General features: G+C 37.8%; 1 protein-coding gene across 8 annotated transcripts in view; it reads left to right on the forward strand.

The window, feature by feature from the left end:
* The window catches only part of LOC135091358 (multifunctional protein CAD-like), a 64436-nt gene that overhangs the window by 32770 nt on the left and 5820 nt on the right, over nt 1-25846 (forward strand). For 2 of the 8 annotated variants that reach the window (XM_063988926.1, XM_063988929.1), the window contains exons 25-37: nt 1821-1910; nt 5501-5521; nt 6896-7048; nt 16838-16955; nt 19755-19885; nt 21421-21585; nt 22118-22279; nt 22581-22749; nt 23335-23367; nt 24375-24490; nt 24688-24903; nt 25112-25265; nt 25371-25511. In XM_063988926.1, the coding sequence (XP_063844996.1) occupies nt 1821-1910; nt 5501-5521; nt 6896-7048; nt 16838-16955; nt 19755-19885; nt 21421-21585; nt 22118-22279; nt 22581-22749; nt 23335-23367; nt 24375-24490; nt 24688-24903; nt 25112-25265; nt 25371-25511 (1669 nt within the window). The remainder of the gene's footprint in view (nt 1-1820; nt 1911-5500; nt 5522-6895; nt 7049-16837; nt 16956-19754; nt 19886-21420; nt 21586-22117; nt 22280-22580; nt 22750-23334; nt 23368-24374; nt 24491-24687; nt 24904-25111; nt 25266-25370; nt 25512-25846) is intronic. The other 6 variants (XM_063988930.1, XM_063988933.1, XM_063988932.1 and 3 more) reach the window with 4 other exon arrangements.

Raw genomic sequence — 25846 nt, forward strand, 5'->3', positions numbered from 1 at the left:
GGTAATCAGTAACTTCTGGTGCATGTATTTGCTTTGTTGTGTGTATTATAAAGGGCCTGAGCTACACTCATATAATCCTGTCTGTGACTGTATTTATCCTGACACTCTCCACCACCATCACTTCCTCACTTGGTCCCTTCTAAATATCCATCTCTCTAAAAAGGAAAGCTGTACTTTTTCCCATTCAAACATCTCTTTATCGACATTTCTTGTGTCCTCTCAAACATTCAAAAGGATAGAAGAAAATATTAATGGTAGTTGTTTTGTGTTGCTGTGTAGAAAGGTGTAAGAGGAAAAGAAAGATTGACAGACTAATAGAGCATAGATAAACAGAAAGATGGACGTGCAGTGACTGTGATAACAAAATTAAGTCTGATGAGTAATAAGATCTTTACCTGACAGACGATTGCAACACTAATCCCACTTCCTTCCTATCAGCCATGAGCCACGTGGCCTCTCCGCTCCACCTGTTACTAAGAAATCACTGCCAGGCCTCACCAACCCTCCATCCTTGCACAACACACATGCATGTGCACATGCACACAGACATGCAGATGTAGTACATGCAAGAACAATACATGGTTTTAAAAAGATATTGGATAATAGTAAATATTGAGACGGAATAGCACAAGCACAGACTCCTCCTCCCGTAAACCACAGCTAGCTAAATACACACACACACACACACACACACACACACACACACACACACACACACAACACTAAGAGGACTCAGTATAAATTGTACAAGAAAAAATAAAAGGGAGAAAAGTGTGAGGAATTATAGTATTCCTGACAGAGCCATCAGCTACTGGAGTTCACTGACTGACAAAATTGTGTGTGCAAGGAGCATTCATAGCTTTAATTAAAGATAAATATGTCAAATTAAAAGATGGAACATTATGAGCTTGACTCAATCCTGTAAAGATACAATTAGGTAAGGACAGTTAGGTAAGAACACACACACACACACACACACACACACACACACACACACACACACGGATTACACCAGGATTAGAAAACATAATACATGAAAAAAGACTAAACAAAATACACTTGCAGAAAGGGATATCTAATTTTAATAAAAGATGTATTATTGCAAAGGCAGAGAGAGGCTGGATATTTGAGATGACAATACAAAAAGCTGAGAAATCTCCTTGCTCATGTATTAATTTTTCACCATTCTTTCTTTTTACACCCACCACAACTATACCATACCATTGTTCCCTTATTTCACCACAACTATACCATATCACTGTTCCCTTACTTCATGGTGTTCTTTCACAATACTCCACCATTCTTTCTTTATCCTTCACCATGTTACAATCTTATACAGTATTTTTATTTCCTTTGTACCATTCCTTTTTACATCCACTACATCTACCACACATCTGTATGTTTACCTTATGCTGTTCTTTGATTATACTCTTACTTAGACTTTCTTCCATTCTTTTCTTATCCCCCACCACATTATAATCATATACTGTAATCTCTTATCTTCATTTTCTACTAGTCTTTCTCTTTACATTCACTACATCTACCACACTTTTACTGCCTTCTCTTTACATTTACCATATCTACCATACTTCTACTGCCTGTTTCTGTATTCCTTCCTTCCTGTTACCTTCTTTCAAGGCAGAGGTTTCATGACACTTATCCTCCAATTTTGGATGATATTTTTTTTTACCTCTTTATGGACTGGCACCCTCAGTATGCCTTTTTTCATACTTTTTGTTACCCTTGGCCAGTGCCCTTACATAAAACAACTTATCTCATGGTGTTCCTTCCTTGTTCATGTGTTTATTTTGTGCCCTCAGGTGGAACCAGTGGAGTGGGCTTATGAGAACATCGCAGAGACAGCAACTAAGGGCCAGCTCTCCTCAATGGCCGATTACTTAGCTAGAAAGGTGTGTATTTGGCATTGTATTTGTTCTCTCTCTCTCTCTCTCTCTCTCTCTCTCTCTCTCTCTCTCTCTCTCTCTCTCTCTCTCTCTCTCTCTCTCTCTCTCTCTCTCTCTCTCTCTCTCTCTCTCTCTCTCTCTCTCTCTCTCTCTCTCTCTCTCTCTTTTATCTATGTCCTCTTTCAGTGTAGTCTTTCTCTTTTCTTTAGTTAACTTTGTCCTTCCTTCTTTTTTTGTGAGTGTTCTTTTTTGTGTTATCTTTCTGTTCACTTCCTTCATCCTTTGTCCTTCATTACTTTGTCATCTTGTCTCTCTCTTCCTCTTGTATTATCTTTCTCTTGTTTATCAGCTCCTTCACTTTTCTTAGAGAGAGAGAGAGGGAGAGAGAGAAACTTAATATTATATATGTAATTATTATATGCTATTTTCAACAGAATGACTTTCTATTATATATCTTTATTGTGCTCCTCTGGAAAGCTTACTACAGGTGGCTTCTTGTTTACAGTTTATTTACAGTTTACAGTTACCTGGGGCTACTTGCCTTGACATGGCCTCTAGGGTGTTGGTCTTTCCAGGAGAACAGGTAGCTTGTTGACATGTGGACAGCAAACATTAATAGCATTCCAAATAGCATTCCAGGTGTTTTCTGTTTAATACCTTCCTTGTGTTGTGTGTTTAAACTAAAGATGCACTACATACTATTTGTATCTTTCTCTTGTGTCAATATACAGTTTGCCATAATCAGTGATCTAGGAAAAGGAAGATAAAGTAAACTGTATTGTTAGAAATTCATCAGTACAGATAGCATTATTTATGTTGAATTCAGGTATCATCTATATATCATTGATAATAATTGTACTATTTTTTTTATATAACCCATCTTAAGGAATAATCTTTTTGTCATTTTTATTTTTATATTGATATTTTTGAAAATCTGATTAAGGCAGAGTTGATTAATGAGATGAGTGAATATATCTTGCGTATAAAAATCATTGGGAAATGTCAAGAATGTGCAGCCTTATCTGGGTATTTGAAATTACTTATTTCTCACAAGTTCATATTATTATTGTGAATATTTGATACCTGAGTGTTGTTTAGGTCATTTACATTGCAAGAAGCAGACGTGCCACTCAGAGCAGCCACCAGACAGAGCTCCATGTGGCTTCATCAGATGTAACATTTGAGACGTAATCTTAGAAATGTAATACTAACATCGTAATGCAAACTTACAAATTGGTTGGGTTATCTTGAATAATAATTATTTCATTATCTCCTTTCTTGACCTCTTTCCATTCATTCTGTCCTTCCCATCTTCATCTCTTTGCCTATTAACTTACATCTTACCTCACCTCCCCCTGTTTCTTCTTTTCTCCCTCCCTCATTCTCTCCCTCCCTCCTTTCTTCTTGCCTTTATTTTCTAGACTTGGTGCTGGCAAACTGTATATTGATCCTCTATGTGCTCTACCATTCTGATAAGGATTGGTGCTTATGCATTGAAACAGTTGTTAGTGTTGGAAAATATATGCTTTTATTCTGATCTTTCATTACTATGGTTATTAAGATGGGAACAGATAAATTTGCACATTATAATTCTGAAGAGAAATTATGTGCATCATTCTTTTGGGATCATATTCTCAAGTGTTTCATTGTCTATCACTACTGTAGCAGCAGGACAGTCAAGGCAGCAGGCATTACTGTGGCCACTGTGATCCTCTTGGTGTCACATTTGCTTCAAGGACCATATTCTGAAACACTCCTGCACTGCATCTCCACTGTATTGAAAAGGCTGTAGTTAAAGTTACACAGGTTTTTAAGGGTGCTTTTGTAGTTCTACTGACAGACTTACAAGATTTCTACATTATTAGCAGAAGAAATACTCTTGATAACCTGACTAATCATCTCTGTGGCTTTTGAAAATAGTTGTGGTGAGAGAGCAAAGTGTTTCTGAATGCAGGCCTCAGTGTTACGGCAGGTTCAGTCCTCAGTGACCATCTCTGGTGATCAGTGTATCCTGCCTTCCTTTCTGCTCCTCAGTGTTTCAGTGATGCTCTAGAAGGGGACATGACATAACTGAACAGGCTCTAATGGAATGTATGTAGAAGTTGACCAGTGATCTCTGTGGTCTTGGAAAATAATCATGAGAGAATAGGTTTTCAAATATAGGCCCTGGCTTACTACAGAGTTCTTAATTTGTTGTGAAAGGGATTGTAAGGCAGTTCTTGATACCTTCTTCATTGTGTTACTGAATGGAAGCATTGGGGATGTGCTGACTGAGGGACACTAAAAGGTTATAACACAGGATGTATTTTCTTTGTAGAGCTGCCATTCTTATGTTGTGTTCCCTGATGGCCAGATCTGTAGGAGTGTGCTGCAAAGGAGTGGCAGTGTTGTGAAATAGACACCCCTATGCAGTGCTGGCTGAGGGAGGCTGTAGTTATATTAGCAGCTGAAGGAGAGTTTTGTCTTAATGTACAAGTGAAAGCTTTAAAGTAAAAAATATATATATATACATTCCTAACATCATATATTTGTTCAGTTTTGGAGGAAATTGAGGATTTTTTAACATTTTTTTAACACTAATACATAATAGTTTTAGTGGCTTAATACTTCAGCAAGGAATTTAGTACCACTGCAGTATTTACACCAAATATGCTACTGGTGCTGGTAATTGGCAGTCATAACACTAATGCATGAGAATGGAGGATACTTTTGAAATGTAATGCAATTAATTTAATGAGTGTAGTGTTAACACCCAATGTACTAGTAGCTTATATGCTGCATCTGACACTAGGTGGTGGAGCTGTAACACTAGTACATGGCAGTGGGAGGTATTTTCTTATTGATAGGGAATGTAGGGAAAAGTAGCACAGGTCCACAATCTCTTATCTGAAATCCTTGGCACCAGATATTCTCCAGATTTCTGAATGGTAGAATTTTGGCATTGGTTTTTGGTAAAGATTGTAAAATTACACACCAACCTTTTATTTCTAATTAAAGCAAAGTAAGACTATAAAAGTATTCTCCAGATATTCTCCAGATTTCTGAATGGTAGAATTTTGGCATTGGTTTTTGGTAAAGATTGTAAGATTACACACCAACCTTGTGTTTCCAATTAAAGCAAAGTAAGACTATAAAAGTTAATTGGCTCAGAGTGACAGTTAATGAAGATGTAGCTGTAGATTATCTGTTGGGTTGTATTCTCTGCCTTGCTTCATAACCACTAAACGTCACTCAATCAACATATAAGCAAGATATTTATTATTTTAACCCCTACAATATTCTTCTTTATTCATCAGTTTCTCATCATCACTTTTTAAACCTTATTCATTAATCTCTAGTCATCACTGTCACTGTAAAAACTATTAATTAATCTGTTAAGTCATCACTCACCATAAAACCTCAACAACTTGCCTTTCTCAGTTTTCAGAGCTTCACATTTTTTTCAGTCTAGGATAAGAGATTGTGGAGGTGTGCAGTAGTAGGGTGTGCACTGTATGTGTTAGGGTGTGCTTCATGGTGAGGTGTTGTTCCTAATGTGTAGTACTAAAAGGGATTGATGCTGACCTGGAGTGTGTTGCTTTCCATGCTGGCCCCAGGGACTCATCTACAGCATAAGGGTATTACTGAGTGTTCCTCCTTGTCATGTGTTGCATCCCATTTGTGTGTGTGTGTGTGTGTCAGTGTTTGGCTTGGTGTTATGAAGCAAAGACTACAAGGGAATGGTGGAGGGTAGGGATATCACTGATAGAGGTGGATAGATGTGTAGATAGATAGATAGATAAGAAGTAGACTACATGCATATTTATTCTATATCATTACACATTTCCCCAGTGGTAGGAAGGATTGAGAGAGTCTCTGTATTCACTATGGATTGCATAAGGAGACTTGAGGAAGTGAATCAAGGAGACTGAAAACTCCCACTATATTTCCATTCTTACAATGAAACAAGGTATGATATCTTGATGGCCTCTCCCTTTAAGGAAGATCTGAGTCTGGTATATAGATATGTAGATCACATACATATAACCAGAGGCAGAGAGATGCATGGGTGGCTAGACAGACAGATGGAAAAGAAACTTATGGAAGTGTCAGGTGAGGCAGCCCTTTTTGTCCCTTGTTGATTTTGCAGTGAAGAATGTAGGTGTTTGCAGCACAACAACAAACTAATTGTGACAAGGTTGGATTTGACTTGCTCTGAGGAAACTGGCTTGGTCCTGGTTTCTTAATAGCTATAGAGCAGAGGGTTACAACCACCAGTGCTGTAGTTATGCTAGTGAGTTAAGCAATGTAGACTAGTTGTAAGTATCAGTTCAAGTAGGGTATATTTTCTGTTTTCTGGAATAACACTTTTCTTTTTCTGTTTTTAGTTGAATAATGAATTACACAGAATGTGCATGATGCTTTTGTGTGTGTGTGTGTGTGTGTGTGTGTGTGTTGTGGTTCATCTGTTTATTTATTCATTGTTTTGTATGGCTTTATTTTACTATTATATTACACTTTTATTTTGTTTATTTTTGTGAGTTTATTATTTTGTATTATTTTGAGGTGGTGAGGATGAAGTGTGCTGCTGTCCACTAACTCATGCATTGGTTTTGCTTTGTTATTATTCTATACAATTCTTATATCTATCAACTTGTATGAAAATCAGTTTCACTTTTTCGCTATAAACTGCTCTTCATGTACATTTTTCTTGTTTTTGTTATTTCATTCTTAAACTCATAAATCCAATCTCTCTCTCTCTCTCTCTCTCTCTCTCTCTCTCTCTCTCTCTCTCTCTCTCTCTCTCTCTCTCTCTCTCTCTCTCTCTCTCTCTCTCTCTCTCTCTCTCTCTCTCTCTCTCTCTCTCTCTCTCTCTCCTTTTCTTTCCTTTCCACTATTCCTCCAGTCCTTTCTCTTTCACTTCACTAACATTATCTCTGTCTCTTTCTCTCACTCTCTCCCTCCCTCTCTCCCATAGTCACTTGCTCACAGCCACACTCATTCCCTCGCAGGAGTTTGACTTGGTGATCAACTTGCCAATGAGAGGCGGTGGTGCCAGGCGCGTCTCCTCCTTCCTCACTCAGGGTTACAGGACCCGCAGGATGGCTGTTGACTTCTCAGTCCCCCTGGTCACTGATGTCAAGTGTGCCAAGCTGCTGGTTGAGGTAAGGGAGCAGATGTCTTTGTAAATTTTAGTATAAGATGTAGTGGGGCTGGTGAGGCTAAGAGTGTTAATGTATGGGGATGATAGGTGGAAATAGGTAGACATGTTTCATACAGCTGCCACATGTAGACCTGGTGGCTTCTTGCAGCTCCCTTTATTATGTTCTTATGATGTATGTGTGAGTGTATGATGTCTTGTCAAGGCCACTTGTGTGGGATTGCTGGCCTGGTAAACAGATAAGAAGTAGTATGAGTAATTGAAGCACAAAAAGAAAAAAAAAACAGTGCAAAGTTCCATCACATGTGAGAAAATGAAATGAAGATAGAATTTTACAAGAGTGAATTAAGTGCAATACTGAAGAGATCAAAAAAAGTAAAAAGGAATATGATGGAGCAGCAGAGAAGAGATGACAAGGGAAGGTTAGGGAGAGATTTGATGAAGTTTTGATATTTATATTGACTTACTGGGATAACAAACACATTTAAAACTTTACATAGATATACTACAGTCCAGAGAGAGAGAGAGAGAGAGAGAGAGAGAGAGAGAGAGAGAGAGAGAGAGAGAGATGGTGAATGTGAATGTTTGTAAAGTCCTGTTAAGTGTTATTGGAGGGGAAGTTATATACACAAACAGGTAAGTATAAGCAATGCATGTATGAGTGTTTAAACTTTAAGAATGGCAAACGGTGTGGATAATAGTATGATAAGGATTGATAAAGGTGTGATTAAGGGATGATATCATTAATCTCAGTGGCAGGCATGAGGTGGAGGGTTGAGTGACAGGTGTGATAGCGTAGAGGGCTTGTATAGGTATGATAACGAGGGGGACTCCATTGATAAGTAGGAAGGTACAGGTGCCAAAGGTTAGGATTAGACGCACCTGTCATGCCATGGGATTATGAACCTATGTATCTTTTACGCATTGTAATTAGAGGACTGCTTATTATTTCCACTGAAAATTAGAAGAAAACAAACACTTTTATTCACATCAACCTACTCCCCCCTATTATCCCTTTTCTCTGACAAGTGTTGGATTATATATTTTTAATGTTAGAAAAAATTAAAAACTACACACTTGATTCAAATTAAGTATGAAAGAAACAGGTCAGTGGCACAATTATACTTTAAGAGATTAATTGAAAGGATAATAAACTAATCCTTGCTTTTTCTGATTTAACAAATTACTTAGAATCAAAAGAAACTGTACCTATTTCCATTTGTAATCATTAACCTCATACATGAAATGCATTTTGTATACTTCTTTCATTTATATTTCATCCTTTCATTCCCTCATACATTCATTTCTTTTTCTACCTCTTGCTCTTAAAAGACAAATTTCTTAATCAGGAACAACCACTGATTTTGGGCAGTTGGGCCTAATGCATGATTTATAAATTAAATATTCACTAAAATGCTTATGTTTATTTATCCATTCTTAGTTGTGCAATTGTCACTATTGTTCTCTCTGCTTATTCCAGTACACTTGTTGCCCTCAGTCAGTCCATCACGTTATTTTTTTTCTCATGGCACACTAAGTCCACACCTGCTGCTGGGAACTGTCTGGAGAGGCTGGCTTCTTTACAGGAGTGTGCTGCACCTGCTCATACCTCAATACATTCTCTCTCTCTCTCTCTCTCTCTCTCTCTCTCTCTCTCTCTCTCTCTCTCTCTCTCTCTCTCTCTCTCTCTCTCTCTCTCTCTCTCTCTCTCTCTCTCTCTCTCTCTCTCTCTCTCTCTCTCTCTCTCTCTCTCTCTCTCTCTCTCTCTCTCTCTCTCTCTCTCTCTCTCTCTCTCTCTCTCTCTCTCTCTCTCTCTCTCTCTCTCTTTGTTCATAACATGCTTATTTCATCTCTGGTGGTGGGTGACATACTAAAATTTTTACAATACATTTCTGGAAATAATCTTGAGGAAATTGATAATAAATCCAACAAATTGCATTATTATTTACCTCACTAGAAAGTATATGGTAAAAAGTGCTTTGTAGCTTGTGTAATTCTGAGAGCATTAATGACTAAGTAATCCACATTCTGCCACACTCATCCACTTCATCCGTGTGACGTCAGGAGCACACGTCACTCATAGCTTATCTTTACATGCTTTATCTAATCACTGGACGGACGGAGATGGATGGTGAAGTGGTTGGTGGGGGTGGTGGTGGTGGAGGAGAGGAGGGGTGCCTGGAGAAGTGGCTGTGAGGTCAGTGAGCAGGTGACTTATGTAACACTAATTATTAGCTTTAGCAACATGCATACCTGGTGTGTAGGTGTTGGGGTTGGGTTGTGTTGTAATAAAGTGTGTTGAAGTGTTAGATGATTATATAAGGAGTGTTGTAATGCCCTCTGGAAAATTAACGTAGTCCTTTTTATCAGATTTTTAGATAAATACATGAAGAAACACAATTAAAACAATTCTACACCTCTTGGTCCATACAAGGTTGTTTAAGATAATGTACACTGTCTTAGCTGGTGGACCCCCAAAACCTTTTCCAGTTTGTTACCCAGTTTAACACAGCACATCAAGTGTGACACACTAACTAACGGTATCACATTGATTTCATGGGTTACAGAATTCTCTCTCTCTCTCTCTCTCTCTCTCTCTCTCTCTCTCTCTCTCTCTCTCTCTCTCTCTCTCTCTCTCTCTCTCTCTCTCTCTCTCTCTCTCTCTCTCTCTCTCTCTCTCTCTCACTGCGGAACTATTTCGAAGCAGCTATTAAAATTTCAGTGTTCTGTACCATTGGTCAGTCTCCTTTACACATAGCAAGAATATGAAAGTCTTTCTTCTCTTTGGTTAGGTTGGACCTCGTCTCATTCACATTAAGACAGTAGCAGTAATACAAAATAACACCAACAGCAGGAGTAATGTTGATGCAATAGCCACAGAACAAATCACTCTACCAACACATATATATTTAGTGTGTGCTCAGAACCCATCTTCTCCCCATCCCCTACCCCCCCATCACACACACACACACACACACACACACACACACACACACACACACACACACACACACACACACACACACACACACACACACAATGCAATTTAACGTAGATAAATATCATGTGATAAAATTTTGCAGAAGTTCAAGGAGACGTAATTGGAATTATAAATTAGATAACAACACAATTCAAATATTTTACTTACTGATGAAGTTGTGTGGGCAAGGAGTATTTATGGCTTTAAAGATAAATGTAACAAATTTGCTTTAAAATAAAGGACATTATGAGCTTTACTTAATCCTGCAACACATACAAGCAGACACATGCACATGCCAGACAGGGTATCAGGAGAGGAGGTGTCTGCATTGAGCTGTGAGTCACTGACCAGCCACACACATCACTGTTTGCTCCCTGATAGCAGTTATCATTGGTGCAATTATCACTGGCTTGCTGATGACTGGAATCACCCGCTGAAATGTAGTGACTGATGTTGATAACTTGCTGCATTGGCGTGACTCAGCAACACTTGGCCGAGTATATTTATTATCTGCTTTTTGATGTTTATTTAAGCTTTATAGTACTTATTGGATAGCTGCACTTTTTAGCAGAATTTAACAAACAACTCAGCAAAATTTGACTTATTTACTTATTTGTTTATTTATTTACTCATTCGTCTATTTACATATTTTTGTTTTATATATTATAATTGCTATTTAGATATTTTTTATTGGTCAGCTTTGCCCTTTTTCAATACTATTTAGTTAGCAGTTCAGCAGCCTTTGATATTGTTCCTCGCCATATTAGTTATTTATTTATTTTTCCTTTTTTTTTATGCAAACTTTAAATATGTGAAGCTGTTTATTCATCATGAATCCTTTATCACTACTATACTCTAAATACTTCATGAATTAGTGTTATCATTTCTTAATTTCACAAACATTGAGTTTTTTACAAATCCTAGAGCTTTGTAAAATCATGAGATAACTGATATGCTAGAATGTAGTAAAAGCTCAGATAAAACTGTGTAGAACCTGAAATGGATAATAGGCCAGAATTTTTATAAAATCTCAGAGAGTCTAGCATTTGTACAACTTGGCACAGATGAAAGACTTGTACAGATTGGTGAGATGCAACTCATTTACAGGAAAATGTTTGAGGGAGAGAGAAAAAATTGTGTTCTTCTTCTTGTCTGCTGCTTCACCAAATACACACACATTCCTTTTCTTTTCTTTTTTATTCTTTCTTTCTTTTTCACCCCACACATTCCTTTTATTTTTATTCCTTTTCTTTTCTTTTTTTCCCTCCCCCTGTTGCTTCATCTGATACACACAATCCCTGAGTCCATTCTTATCAGCCCAGCCAGTACATTGTTCACGCAGTCATCCATGCCTTTGCTCTACATGCCTGGCCTAAATAGATTAGTATCAGCTGATATTTGTGGACTGCTTATCACGGCAGATTAGTGAAAAACTCTATCATTTGCGATTGAATGAAGATTGAGTGGAAAAGCAGGTTAAGAGGTACCCAGAGAAGAATGAAAGAAAAGAAGGGAAAGATAAATTAAAAGAAGAGAATAGAAAAATGTAAAGGAGAGGAAGAGATTGTAGGGTAAGGAAGAGTAGGGGAATAATGTGAGGAAGATATGAGAAAGAAGAGTAGAAGAGAATAATGGAATTAAGAGATAACTGAAAGCAGGATATGTAGAGGAATAGAAAAAAGAGAAAGATAATGTGAAAAAAGGCCAAAAAGTTGTGTAAGAATGGAAGAATAGCCAGAACAGATAACAAAGAGACAATGAGCAGGAGTAATAAAGAGAGGAAGAGATACAGGAGGATAAAGAAACAATAGGAGGAGAGTGAAGATAACTTGAATGTTGATGATGATGGGAAGGAGAGATACAGAAAGAGAATGAAGGAATGTTGATAATGATAAGGAAGGGATACAAAAAGAGAAGAAGAGGAGTAGAATAATTATGAAAGGAAGAGATTTGAAAAGAGAATTGAAGGAATGTCAATAATGGTAAGGAAGAGATGCAAAAAAAGGAAGAAGAGGAGTAGAATAATGATGAAAGAAAGATATTCAAAAAGAGAATAAAGGAATGTTACTAATGATGAAGAAAAAAAAAAAAAGGAAGAGGAGTAGAATAATAATGAAAGGAAGAGATTCAAAAACAAAATGAAGAAATATTGATGATGAGGAAGAGACAAAAAAAAAAATAAGAGGAGGAGGAGAATGATGATGAAAGAAGCAATTCAAAAAGAAAGTGAAGGAATGTTGAGGATGAGAAGAGGAAGAAATACAAAAATAATGAAAAAATAGAAGGAAGCAGGGTCAGTATATTTAGAAAAGTGGTAATAATTTGATGTTGATGTTGTGGTAGGGCAGTGAAGGCACAGACATGCAGAGACACACACAGGCCTTGGTAATCATTTGTGGCTGAACTGATTGTGAATTTTATACCTTGAGTGTCCTGTCAGGTGTCTAGTCTCCAGAAACTCCTCCTCATGGACTCCCTTAGCACAGTTTTACAGTAGATCATTTCCACAATAGATAAATACAAGGTCTTTATGGTTCACCTTGTAATGTGTGTTTACTTGTACAGGCAACTAAGCTTATTCATTCTCTTAATTTTGGTTAGTTTTCTGTAAAAGATTGAGAACTGTATGATTGTTTTAGTGCTTGGTGGCTTGAAAATGAGCTGATAAATTAGGGTTTGGTGATATAAGTGTATTTACAAGCATCCAAATTCATCTGTTCTCTTAGCTTGTTTAGTTTTCTGTAAAGGATTGAAACCTATATGAGTGTTTTAGTAAGGAGAAGGACCTGATAAATGAGGAATTAGCAATATTTAGGTGTGTATTTTACAAGCCTGTTTTCTCCATCTACAAACTATATTTTCAAACATTTTTACTGCCTTATCTTGCCTGTGTTTTTTCAGGCTGTATTGGAAGCTATCAGGGTTTTCAAGGGTATTCTTATGCTTCCAGAGAACAAGAATTCTGCATAACCACTTGAAAAAACATTTGTTGCTCCATCAGAGAGAAAGGAGGGAGGGAAAGAGTTCCCTTAAACATTTGGTAACAGAAATTCCCAGAATACGGTTCACTAGACAGACTGAACCAGCACCACTAAGTAATCTGATAGGATCCATGGAAACATAATGTATTTTAAACTATGTGATTTGCTTTAAGGTCAAGTGGAGATGTTTGTTGTTTCCAATGCACAAACATGGCCATATCACAAGGAAAATCATTGATAAGGATTTGTTTTTCTTGTGATTTGGATACTGAACAAGGCTGCAAAAGACAGACAGACAGAGAGAGAGAGAGAGAGAGAGAGAGAGAGAGAGAGAGAGAGAGAGAGAGAGAGAGAGAGAGTCACCACTTAACATAATTTCCTCTTGTGAGCATGTTGTAGAATTTCTCTAAAAAATGGAAACCTATGTTAATTTTGACATAACCTAAACATCAAAGAATTATAAGACAAAAAATACTTAAAAAAATGAGAATCGCCACTTAATCTCTGATTTAAAAAATACTAAAAAAATGAGAATGGCCACTTAATCTCTGATTTCTAAAATTTATGTAACAAAATAAAAAGACAAACAAGACACAAGCAAAGCTACTAAGGCCTACAAAAAAGTAAGAATATATATATATTAAAAAATCTGAGAAACACTATTCAATGTCACTGATCCCTAAAAAAATATATACAGTAAAAGTCTCAAAAAGGAAGAGAAATTTATTTGAGCTCTGCCACTAAGGACTTTAAAAAATCAATAAATTAAAAATAAACAAATACTTTATCACTAGATCAATCAATGAAAAATAAACAAGCACTTTATCACTGATCCTTTTTTAAAAAAAAATATGATAAAACAATTGCAAAAAGACAATATAAGTTTAAAGTTTGATTTACACTAAGCTCTGCCACCAAAGACTCCAAAAGAAACTAAAGAAATAAGAAACAAGCACTTAATCACTGATCCTATAAAAACTATAACCAGACAATTTCAAAAGGACAAGACAAGTTTGAGTCACACAAAGCCTTGAGTCCAATCAGCATTGTTGGGAGCTTATCAGAACATGACCTGATTTTGCACCGTGTACTGCTGCATAGTGGGAAAGAAAGGCACACTTTTTAGAGAGCTTGAGTGTTGTGTGGTGGGAGGGAAAGATAATAAGAGATAGGGTGAGACCAGAGCTGCTTCCTGGTTGTGATAATGCTGCTTAGAGTGATGGTAATGTAATGACACTATCACTTGGGAAGCAATGTGTGTGATGATGATGCTGACAATGCTGTCTGGTGCTGTATATACTACTGGGAAAACTCTATAAGAAATACATGAAAAAAAATGAAATCTGGTGAACTATTTTGACAGCATAGAAGTGTTAATTTTATGGTTAAAAAAACAAAGGCACACACACAGTTTTGCATTTTCATCACTCAGGCTTATATCATGTTACAGTTTTCTTATAGTATATGGACTAGAAGTAGACGGGTATGATGTATTAATGTGAGGGCAAAGAGAGGCTGGATATCTGTTGCTGTACATGCATGGATTAGATGAAATAGGTTGGTTTGTTGTATTGATGTATTACTGCAGGACAAAGAGAGGCTGTATATTTAGGAAGACAAGAGAACAAGTTGAGAAAGTAGAGGTGTTTGAATGATGAGAAAATAAATAAATAAATGTTTTCTCCAACAAAAATAAGAATATCTGGAATCTGGAATAAATTAGATGTGATAGAGATAAGGAATGTAAATGAGTTGAGGGGAGAAGTGGACAAATACAGAGACAGAGACAGGATCACATGTGTAGCTCAGGCCCTGTATGCTCACACTGGAACCTGGTAAAACCTCATGGTCAGTGTGTGGTTGCAGAGATATCCATAGCAGTTTCAAGTCAGGTTAGTCCTTTTTTAAACATTCTGTATTGTAGCGCTGAATGAATATCAAAAACTCTTACCATTTGAAAAGATTACTTGAAGTTTTGCTCCTGTCTTTTCAAGTGGATGGAAAGGATGAGCAAAGGTAAGGAAAGAAAGGAGAAAGATTACAAAAATGTAAGTGAAGGAGAAAAGAGATCCAAGGAAAGTAGATAGTGATGAAAAAATTAATTAGTGAAGGAAAAATTAACAGGGAGAGAGATGGAAAAGATTAGTGAAGGTAAGGAAGGAAATACAAAAGATTGTAAAAATAAAGGAGAAATAGATGGAAAGAAAGAAGAGAGGAATGAAAAGAAGGAAGGAAGGAAGACCGATAGATAGGGACCACTAATAGCAATACCATTACTGTTCCTTATCAGCTGTTATCTTTTCACCTGTTGCTTTAACCCTTTCACTGCAGTATGTAATTATTCACAACACTAGAAGCAATGTATGTAGTCTTTTTAAGCATCTACAAGAAAGAAAAGGCTCAGAAGAATAGAATATGCAATTTCCAGCCAGTACAATGTTTTCATGTGGCTGTAGAACAAAGGATGCTGCAGAGTGGTTAGGCAGATAGCAGTGAAGGAGTTAAAACCACGTAAGAATAGGTAACTGCTTGTCACACAACTCCTGGTAGCCTGCTTGATGAGATGATGGTGTAGTGTGTAGATGATGGATACATTTATGACCAGCAAAATAAGGGTGATGGATGTGTATGTGAAGACTGAGTAGATGTGTAAGATTAAATAGAGTGTGCATGTACGTGCTGATTTCTTTACAGGATGAAGTCAAGGCTTGTAATGTCCCATCTTTCAATACAGGACTGGTATATTGTTCATTAGGCTTCTAATCCTGTTTACCTGTTCACTTTTTTACAGGAGTCAGGGCTTGTAATGTTCCGTCATTCCATACAAGTCTGTCATATTCTTTGGACTTGTTACCTATACCACTTCTAAAATATTACTCTCTTTATTTATTTATTTATTTATTTTATTTATTTTTTCTTTTTTTGCACCTTATCTCCTTTTCAAATTCTTTTTTAGGTTTGCTATACTATTTACACTCACCATTTCTTTTGGTCTATTTTATTTAGAACATGATATTTCTTTGCACTTCCCTATCTGCTTTTGCTGAGTGCCTTGCTATGTTCTCTTGACATGTGAAGCAATCAGCAATACATAGATTACAGATTATTACTAAGAAATTGCACAATTTGATGTGGTTAAGAGGTTCTCAGAAATAGCAAAAGACACACACTGATAAAGGGATGATGAAAGCAGAAAACAGTGCACAGGATGGGATCATTGGCCGGGTTTTGTGCATGGACACAAATGGATATCAAACAGTGACAGATAACAGAACAGGAAATAGAGGGAATTGCAAAGGCCATTTGAACCAAACAAAGAACATTTTTAGATCATAGCTGGATTGTGTGATTTAGCTTCAATACTCTTCACTAGCTGTAGTATTGAATTCAGTAGAATGTACTTTGGAAGTCATATATAAAGTTGCTTATTTATCAGAAGTAGTGCTAAGAATGATGTTCAAGTATCCATTTAAAAGAAAAAAGCTCCAGAAATTGTGTGAAGTTCATAGTCATTCATCTGTTCTCGGAAAGAAAAGAACTCTGTGAATGATTCATAAATTCCTTGTTTAGTCAAAGAAGCTTGGAGAATTATTTTCAAGTCTATTGTGTATTGTTAAAGAAGCAGAGTGACTTTTGAGGTTTCTGTTCATTAAAAGAACCTGTGAAAATAATGCCGAAATCAATGGCTGGTGCCTTATTTTTGGAAGAAGATATGAAGATTACCTTTATGATTATAATCATTTAGAAAATGTGAGAATGATGTTTAGGGCCATGCTCAATCTCGTTATTATAAACAAATAAAAAATAATATGCATAAATCAATATTCCACAGGCTCTGAGAATGATTGGGGGAGCACCAGACCTCAAGACTCATGTGGATTGTGTCACCTCCAGAAGGATTGTGAAGCTGCCTGGCCTGATTGATGTGCACGTGCATGTGAGGGAACCAGGTGAGCTGTGCAAGGGTGCCCATTTCTTGAAATGTTTCCTTCTCTCCAGGAAAACAAAATTATTGAGATGTATGGAAAAAGAAAAAAATAATAGCCAATACAAAGTGGCAACACACACACACACACACACACACACACACACACACACACACACACACACACATTGCAGAAAAAAAAACTCCAAAACCAGACACACACCAGAAACAGACATGAAAGAAAAAAAAAAAACATGCAGCTCCCACACTTTTCAGAAACAAAATAAATAAGGAAATGATAATACATGCGAAAACAGACGAGAGCTGTTCGCTGATAACTCTAATCTACAATCTTGTCTGCCACTCAAGTACTCCTCCTGTCGGCAGCCTCTGTGTGTCCCTCACGTAACCTCCTGGTGATAGGAAGGTGTTTGGCCTTCAGTACATTTTACACATCACACACACACACACACACACACACACACACACACAGAATAAGAATGAGGAAGTAATAATTAGGAAGGAGGTTGGAGTGCCGAGTGAAGGAGGTAGAGTTAAAAGGAAAGGGATTAGAGTTAGAGAAAGAAAATTGGAGTTATGAGAAAGAAGTTTGGAGTTAGATAAGGAAGGAAATGGAGTTAAGAAGGAAGGAGGTTGGAATATCAAAAAAAGAAGGTTGGATGTACAAAGAAGGAGGTTGGAGTTAAGAAGGAAGAAGGTTGGAATATCAAAAAAAGAAGGTTGGATTTACAAGGAAGGAGGTTGGAGTTAAGAAGGAATGAGGTTGGAACTAGGAAGGAAGAAGGTTGAAATTAGATAAGAGGATACTGGTTTAGGAGAATGGAGGTTGGAGTAAAGAAAGAAGGTTAAAGTTAGAGAAGAGGATAGGAGAATGGAGGTTGGAACTATGAAGGAAAAAGGTTGGAGTTAGAGAAGAGTATACAGGTTTAGAAGAATGGAGGTTGGAGTAAGGAAGGAAGGAAGTTGGAGTTAGTTAGAAGTGCAGCTTGGTTTAGGAGAAAGGAAGAGGGAGTTAAGAGGGAGGTTGGAGTTAATCAGAAATGTGGCTTACGTACCCACAATGGAATGCAGTTTTGACATAAGTATAGATCAGAAGACTAGTTAAAAGATAAGCAGGTAAAGAACATTGTTAAAATAGTCTGGCTTAGTAACAGATCCTTAAAAGAATACTATAATGTATATCACTTCACTTGTTAATTTTGTCACCTTAGTATTGTTATGTAGTAACTCGCCATTATCCATTTTCTTATTAATATTTTACCTTTATTTTGTAACATATTTCTGGGAGTCTTTAATTTAGTTGTAACATGCAAGAAAAGAACTGTTTACTTTCATGGCATTCCTATCTCAATATCTGTTGTTATTAAGCTTGTCAGGGAATTCTTGGGTAGTGTATGTACATGTTTGTTTCCATAAGATATCATGCAAGACAATCTGACACCTGAAGGATGTTTGGTGTTTTTATGTGTGAGTAATAATGATAATACACCTGCAGGTGGAAGGGGAGGAGGAAGGAGAGGATTACAAGCCTGCTAATGTTAGACAGAGGAATGCACAGAATGCTTTCTTGGCATCAACACATGTAACACACCTTACACTTAAAACATGAGTAACTTTCTCACTCTTGTTCTTTTTCAACCTGATTTGCTTTTCTATTTCCCTTATTACATACTCTTTGTGTATGGTGGAGATAATCCAGCTCTTTTTGTTTTTTATTTTTATTTTTTATTTTTCTTATCTTTTTATTTATTTATTTTATTTTTTTTTTTTTTTATCTTTGCTTGACATCACTCGTAGCACTTGGTGTATGAGTCACTTCCACTGTGTTATTGTTCTGTAAACCTGTTTGTTAACATCTCTTCCCTTTTATGTGATAGAAAAAAATCTGCCCCTTTCATTATCAGGAATATTTTCATGTTACCACCAAGGTTAGGCACTAAGTATTTGAGCATTCACACTTCAGCCAGACTGTGGTGGTAGTATCAGACTCCTCACTTGTGTTATTGATATGAGGCAGTCTTGTCACTTTTATCATGCCACCTGTTGATTTCACACCTTGACTACTACCGCTCGTGTTTCGATATTAGTCTAGTACCTTGCCCAGGATGTATCAGTTTAAGATTATCATATCTAAGTGTGAAAAATGTCTTGCTTTTTATATCTTGGTATCTGTACAGAATGTATCGGTTCATGATGATGGTTTACCGGGCAGTTGTGTGAAGGGTGTCTTGTTTTATGTGAAATGATACTGGTTATGTTTTAAGTAAAGGTACAAAGTAAAATTTTCAATTTGACTTGTTTCTGTATGAAAATTTTACCTGTAATGATTCCCCATGATAAAGTGTGTCAACCTAACATGGTGTAATTTGTCATGAGGAAAATATTGTGAGGGAAAATTCACTTGGGGGAACTTATGATATACACCTTGAATTCATAGGTATAGAAAACACTATACTGCATTGAAAAATGAAAGAAGAAAGTAACTAATAGCTTAACATCCACATCACTCTGATTAGGTAACAGATTTCATAGCCATACATGCAGAATAAGTACAAAACAGTCAACTCTTGTACTTCAACTTAATCTTACATCAGACACAAGATATTTATGAATGAAAAAAAAAGACAATATCCTTGAACTTGACCATAATTTTTCATTTATTCATTTATTCATTCATCTATTTATTTATTTTATTTGTTATTTTTTATCTTAACCCTCCCTTCAACTTAACCCTATATCAAACACAAGAAACAAGTGAAAAAGACAGTACCCTTAATCTTGACACTTCTCTTACTTTCTACAGGAGCAACCCACAAGGAGGACTGGGCATCATGCACTGCGGCAGCGCTGGCGGGCGGTGTCACCCTGATCTGTGCCATGCCCAACACTCAACCTCCCACCGTCGACCTTGATGCACTCACGCTTACTAAGGAGGTTTGGATTACACTCTTTCCCTTTGGCTTTCTTGTCTCTCCTTCTCTTGCCATATTTTCCTTTCTCTTGTCTTGTCTTGTGTTGTCATGTTTCAGAATTTTTTTCATTTATTTATTTATTTTTTATATTCACTTTGTATTTTGTGTTTCTCTGATCTTCCCATCTTTCCTTCCCCTTTCCTTTCTTTTCTTTTCCTCTTTATACTTTACTTTCATTAAATTTCTTGTTTTGTTATCCTTTGTTTTTTCCTATGTCTTGTTTTTCCTTTCCTTGTCTTCATTTCTCTTTTGTTTCCTTTGTTTCTTCTCTTCTGTTTTGTTCTGTTATCTTCCCTTCTTTTCTCTTCTCTTCTCTTCTCTTCTCCTTTCTCTTTAATTTGATGTTTGCTTTTCTGTGTCCTTGTTTCATCATGTCTTATTATTTTTCTTTCATTAATTATTTATACTGTACTTATTTACTAGGTATTGATTTATTTATTCTTGTTTGTTTGTGTCTGGTTCTATATATATTGCATTACTTTATTTCTCACAGGTTTACTTATTCTTTTCCTCTCATCATGTGTTTTGTAGCAACTGTTTACATGTCTGTTGTGAAAAACTTCTACATATATTTACACTAACCTGATTATCTTGCTGTGGTTCATTTGTTGCTATATCTGTCTTTATCTTCGTTTACCCACCCACCTCTCTCTCTCTCTCTCTCTCTCTCTCTCTCTCTCTCTCTCTCTCTCTCTCTCTCTCTCTCTCTCTCTCTCTCTCTCTCTCTCTCTCTCTCTCTCTCTCTCTCTCTCTCTCTCTCTCTCTCTCTCTCTCTCTCTCTCTCTCTCTCTCTCTCATTAAATATTGTTAGTAAGCTTTTTTTTTTAATTATCTCCATAGAAACAGTAATCTCTTCAAAGTATGAGTAACATTAGAGAGTGATGTGTTGAAAGCATATAAGATATTTAAGATAAGTATTATCATTACCTCAGAATAGCAACACACACACACACACACACACACACACACACACACACACACACACACACACACACACACACACACACACACACACACACACACACACACATATATACATCCTGTACTTGTTCCCATCCCTTCTCTTTCTTTCCTTTTGTTTCCTTTTTCTTACCTTTCCTTCCCTTTCCTTTCTTTTCCTATCCTTTCCCTTCCCTTTTCTTTTCATCTCTTACATTTTTCCTTCCCTTCACTTCTTGTCTTTTGTCTTTTCATCCCTTCCCTTCTCCTTTCTTATCTTCCCTTTCTTTTTTCCTTTTTTCTTGTCTTCTGGTGCACCTACATTCTATATCCTTAAGTAGATTGATTGATAGAGTAATAGGGTTTGCATTTTCAACTACAAACTGGTCATTCAATCAATCAGTCTCATACCACATTCAATTCCTCCTTCACCTGACATCTGGGAAATCAAGGATCCATTAGTCAATTTTATGCCACATTCTCTCCCTCCTTCACCTAACAGTTGGGAAATTGAGGGTCTATCAGTCAATTTTACACCACATTCATTCACTCACACAGCTGGCAAATCGTGGATCTCGCTGTGATTTTGCTGTGTTCCTTGGTGCCTCGACCAACAACCATGCCACTGTCGCAGAGTTAGCTCCTCGTGCTGCTGCTCTCAAGATGTACCTCAACCAGACTTTCACCACTTTGCGTCTGCATGATACCACCGTTTGGCTCAAGGTGAGAGTAGTGGATTACCATGCTTTTCCTTTGATTTTTGTTGCCTTTGACTTGTACCCCTCTTACATAAAAATAAATAAAACTAAAGGGTTCCAGCTACACTCTTATCTGTTATTTTCTCATAATTTAATACTGAGGGTGTGTGTTGTAGGATACAGAGCAGGAGTTATGCATGTCTGTATCTATGGTGTGAGTGCAAGGAGGTCAAGATTGCTAGCCTTTTATTTCTGCCAGGCTGCAAGATTTCAATGCATCAAACTCAAAATTTCCTAATGATTCTGTGTTTGGTGAACTGCAACAAGAGCTGGCAGAAATATTTTTGTCAGTGGTTGTAGCCAAATGTTAAGAGAGAGTCTGTGTGTGTATTTACCTTGTATTTGACCATGAAAGGACTCGGGGACTATACACCTGACAGGACTTTTATTCTAATGAGTCTGTGTTACCAATTAGGCAAAGATGATCAAGACCTGAGTGATTTGTGCTTGGGCTTCACTCTCCTGTCACTATCACTTCATTACTCTTCCTCCCACAGCATCTAGAGTCCTGGCCTGCCCACCTGCCCGTGTGTGTGCATGCCGAGGGGCAGACCACGGCTGCAGCACTCATGATGGCACACCTGGCTGGCCGACCCATCCACGTGTGTCATGTGGCCCTGAAGGAGGAGGTGCTGCTCATCCGCTCTGCCAAGGAAAAGGTGGATATGTGGGTGGCTTAATGATGGCTTGGTGGATGTCTTATGATGATGAGCCTCCTTGTGTTTTATTGTGGTTTCCTTCTCCTCTTTGGCTTCTTCCTCTGCCTCTTTGTCCTCATCCTTGTCCTACATTCTTGTACTACTACTACTACTGCTACCATTACCACTACCACCTTTACTACTACTACTACTACCACTATCATTACCACTACCACCTTTACAACTACTACTACTACTACTACTACTACAACTACTGCAAGCACCATTACCACATTTACTACCACCACTACTACTACTCCAGGGCATGGCAGTAACATGTGAGGTGTGTCCGCATCACCTGTTCCTCACCTCCGAAGACCTGGATCACCTGGGACTGAAAGGGGAGGTGCGGCCCAAACTCGCCTCACCTGCAGACCAACAGGCACTCTGGGACAACCTGGACATCATTGACTGCTTTGCCACAGACCACGGTAAGGGGTAGTGTTGTCCCTTGAAGGTGTGATAATTATTAATCAACTGCATCTTTATTTCTGCATAACATCACACAGACTTTCGTACTAGTGTTAAGAAATCAAAACTAGAACAAACTATGAAAGTATTTTGACATACAAATGTACAATTCTAGAAGTTAATGGGGTGTAAAAATAGATTGAAAACATCTATTACTGTGGGAGAAAAGGAGAGGCTGGTCATGTGAGAAGACACAAGAAAAACGTTTAGAAAGAGAGGATATGTGAATAACAAAGAATACAGCTTCTAACTTATAAATTTAGATGTCTGTGTTCGACTGCAAGAGATGATAGAGGCAAGGGATGTACATCGCCTAAAGGAATGAGTTGACAAGTATAGATTTAGAGACAGGACCACACCACTTCAGTTCAGTCTCTGTATAATACAACTAAACACACACACACACACACACACACACACACACACACACACACACACACACACACACACACACACACACACACACACACACACACACACACACACACAGTGTAGGCACGTAGACTAATGCATCACTGCTCTGCTTTGTTCCTTGTGCTGCTTAGACAACTCGGATGAACTCCTGTGTGGGGAAGCAGGTGAGCTAGTCCTCCTCAAGCTTCATTATCACTGCTTCCTTTGCTTCCACCACATCATATATTTTTTTGTAATACTTCCCTTCCTCCTTTGTGTGTATTTATGTGTTGAGGAATCTGGTCTAAGGAGCAAAAATGGGCTAAAGGAAAAAAAAAACATTAGGGGCATTGAAAGGGATGGCCAGCTTGGTCTTTGAGGAGTCTTGATGCTTCTCTTGAAACAGTTCAAGTGATACAAAGGAGGAAAATAAAAACACAAAGAGTTCCAGAGTGTACCACTGAAAGAAGTGAATGTTTTTTAATGTACAATATAGACCTAGGGTTTGTGAAGGTGTGTGTTGTAGTATGCTGTTTTGTTTTGTATTTGTTTTGTTTTGTTTCATGTTGTATTATGAGTGAATCTGTGTTGTGTTATAGTGAAAGCCATCAATATTGACTGTACAGTACTGGAGCTGCTTTTCATAATAGTGCATTCCTGACTTCTTTCTAGAATGTGTTCATCAATTATATATTTGTTAAAAGAGTAAATTGGTGGGTGGGGCACTCTAACTACTTGATTTATCCGATATCAAAATGGACATCTGATTGGCAGAGGCCTTACTGTACTGTATTGCAATGCAGGATTTTTCTGTTTCTTTGCACAGCTTTACCATAGGATTTTTTTTTAGATTTTACATTAATTTATTTGTTATTATTATTATTTATTTGCATTACAGGAATTTTTCTCTTTCATCATTATAATATTTTCTGTTGAATTGTGCAGTTTTTATCTTAATGCTAAAACTTGAAATTATACGAATGGTAAAACTCTTGCTCTTCAGTATTTTCTAATGCTTTTTTTTTCCCCTTCTGTTCTTTACTGCATATTCCTTCTTTTCTTCTGCTGTTCCTCTTCTGATATTTTTCAATCCATAACTCACTCTTAATATTCCCTTTTTCCTCCAACTTTATCCCATCCTCTTTCTCTCTTGACTGTCCCTCCTTTGGTGTTCCTGCCATCCATCCCACAGCGCCCCACACCATAGAGGAGAAGAAGTCCATGCAGCCTCCCCCAGGCTTCCCAGGCCTGGAAACAATGCTGCCATTGCTGCTTACGGCTGTCACGCAGGGCAAGCTGTCCATGGAGGTTTGTTCATACAGACACACACACATGAAGAAATATAGAAAACCTTTTATCAGAGAAACAAAAAAAGAGGAACTATTTTTGTTGTGATATAGTGTTATTTTTAGTGTACAGTGTAGTGTGGTGTGGTGAAATCAAACTGCCATGTAAGGACATAATGGTTTGTACTACTTTCTCTTTGTAATCCATAATCCCCACAGGACCTGGTCAACAAGCTGCATCACAACCCTCGCCGCATCTTCCACCTACCGCGCCAGCCTCGCACATACATCGAGGTGGACCTTGATGCCCAGTGGACCATTCCTGAGGCACCACCCTTCAGTAAGGCACAGTGGACGCCCTTTGCCGGCAGGAAGGTCACGGGCAGGGTGCAGAGGGTGGTGCTGAGGGGAGAGGTGGCCTACGTGGATGGACAGGTGGGTCGTGAGGCATAGTGAAAATTAAAGAGGGTATGGGAGGGTAATTGTTGGGATGCTGATGCCTGTAAGTTCATTGTGGTGCACTGGGAGGAATGCTGGGAAATGTGTTGTCAGGGAGATGATGATTTGTGTGTAATTATTAATAGTAAACATGTAGGTGCATATAAAATAGATTCAGCACATTATCTCATGTCTGTCTTTGCAGGTGTTGGTGCCTCCCGGGTTTGGGGAGGATGTGAGGGAGACCCAGCCCCTGTCCCCACTACCCACCCCAGGACAGGTGGCAGCCCCGCCCGCCTTCCCCACACAACCACAGTATTCTGCTCCCACCAACATCAACCTTCCACAGCCTGCTCATGGTGAGGCTTCCACCACTTCCATCTTGTGCCAATTTAATAGTTGGTACCATACCGAACCCTACCACTGGAACACAGAATGCTCATATTGAGTATTTCATTGAACAGCAGGTTTTGGCAGCACCAAGATGTTGCTGAGCAGTGAGTTCCACACACCTGCTGAGATCATCATCCCCCAGTCGTCCGTGACAACCCCCCAGCTGCTGTCACCTGCACGCAAGCCACCACAGCTGCTACACCGCTCCCAGGGTGAGTGACGGGGCAGGAAACACTGGGGCTGTTCTTGTAATGGTGGTGACAGAAATAGTCACAATGGTAGTGTAAGCTGTAATGATAATGAAAGTCTTTACAATGATAGTATTATAAGCAGAACTGGACTTTTGTACTTTGCTGACACAAGACACTGGCCATGTTGTTGTAACAGTAATGGTAGTGATAGTAGTAGTGGCAGTAATAGTGTAAGCAATGACTATAATGGTAGTTTTAATAATGATTGTATTTCATATTATTGTCCAGAGTTTACCATATTTGCAGGCAGATGAGATGCACCTCTGCATGAAATACACTTATCTTACAAGAAGATT

The sequence above is a fragment of the Scylla paramamosain genome, chromosome 37 (genome assembly GCF_035594125.1).
Source record: "Scylla paramamosain isolate STU-SP2022 chromosome 37, ASM3559412v1, whole genome shotgun sequence".
Lineage (NCBI taxonomy): Eukaryota > Metazoa > Arthropoda > Malacostraca > Decapoda > Portunidae > Scylla > Scylla paramamosain.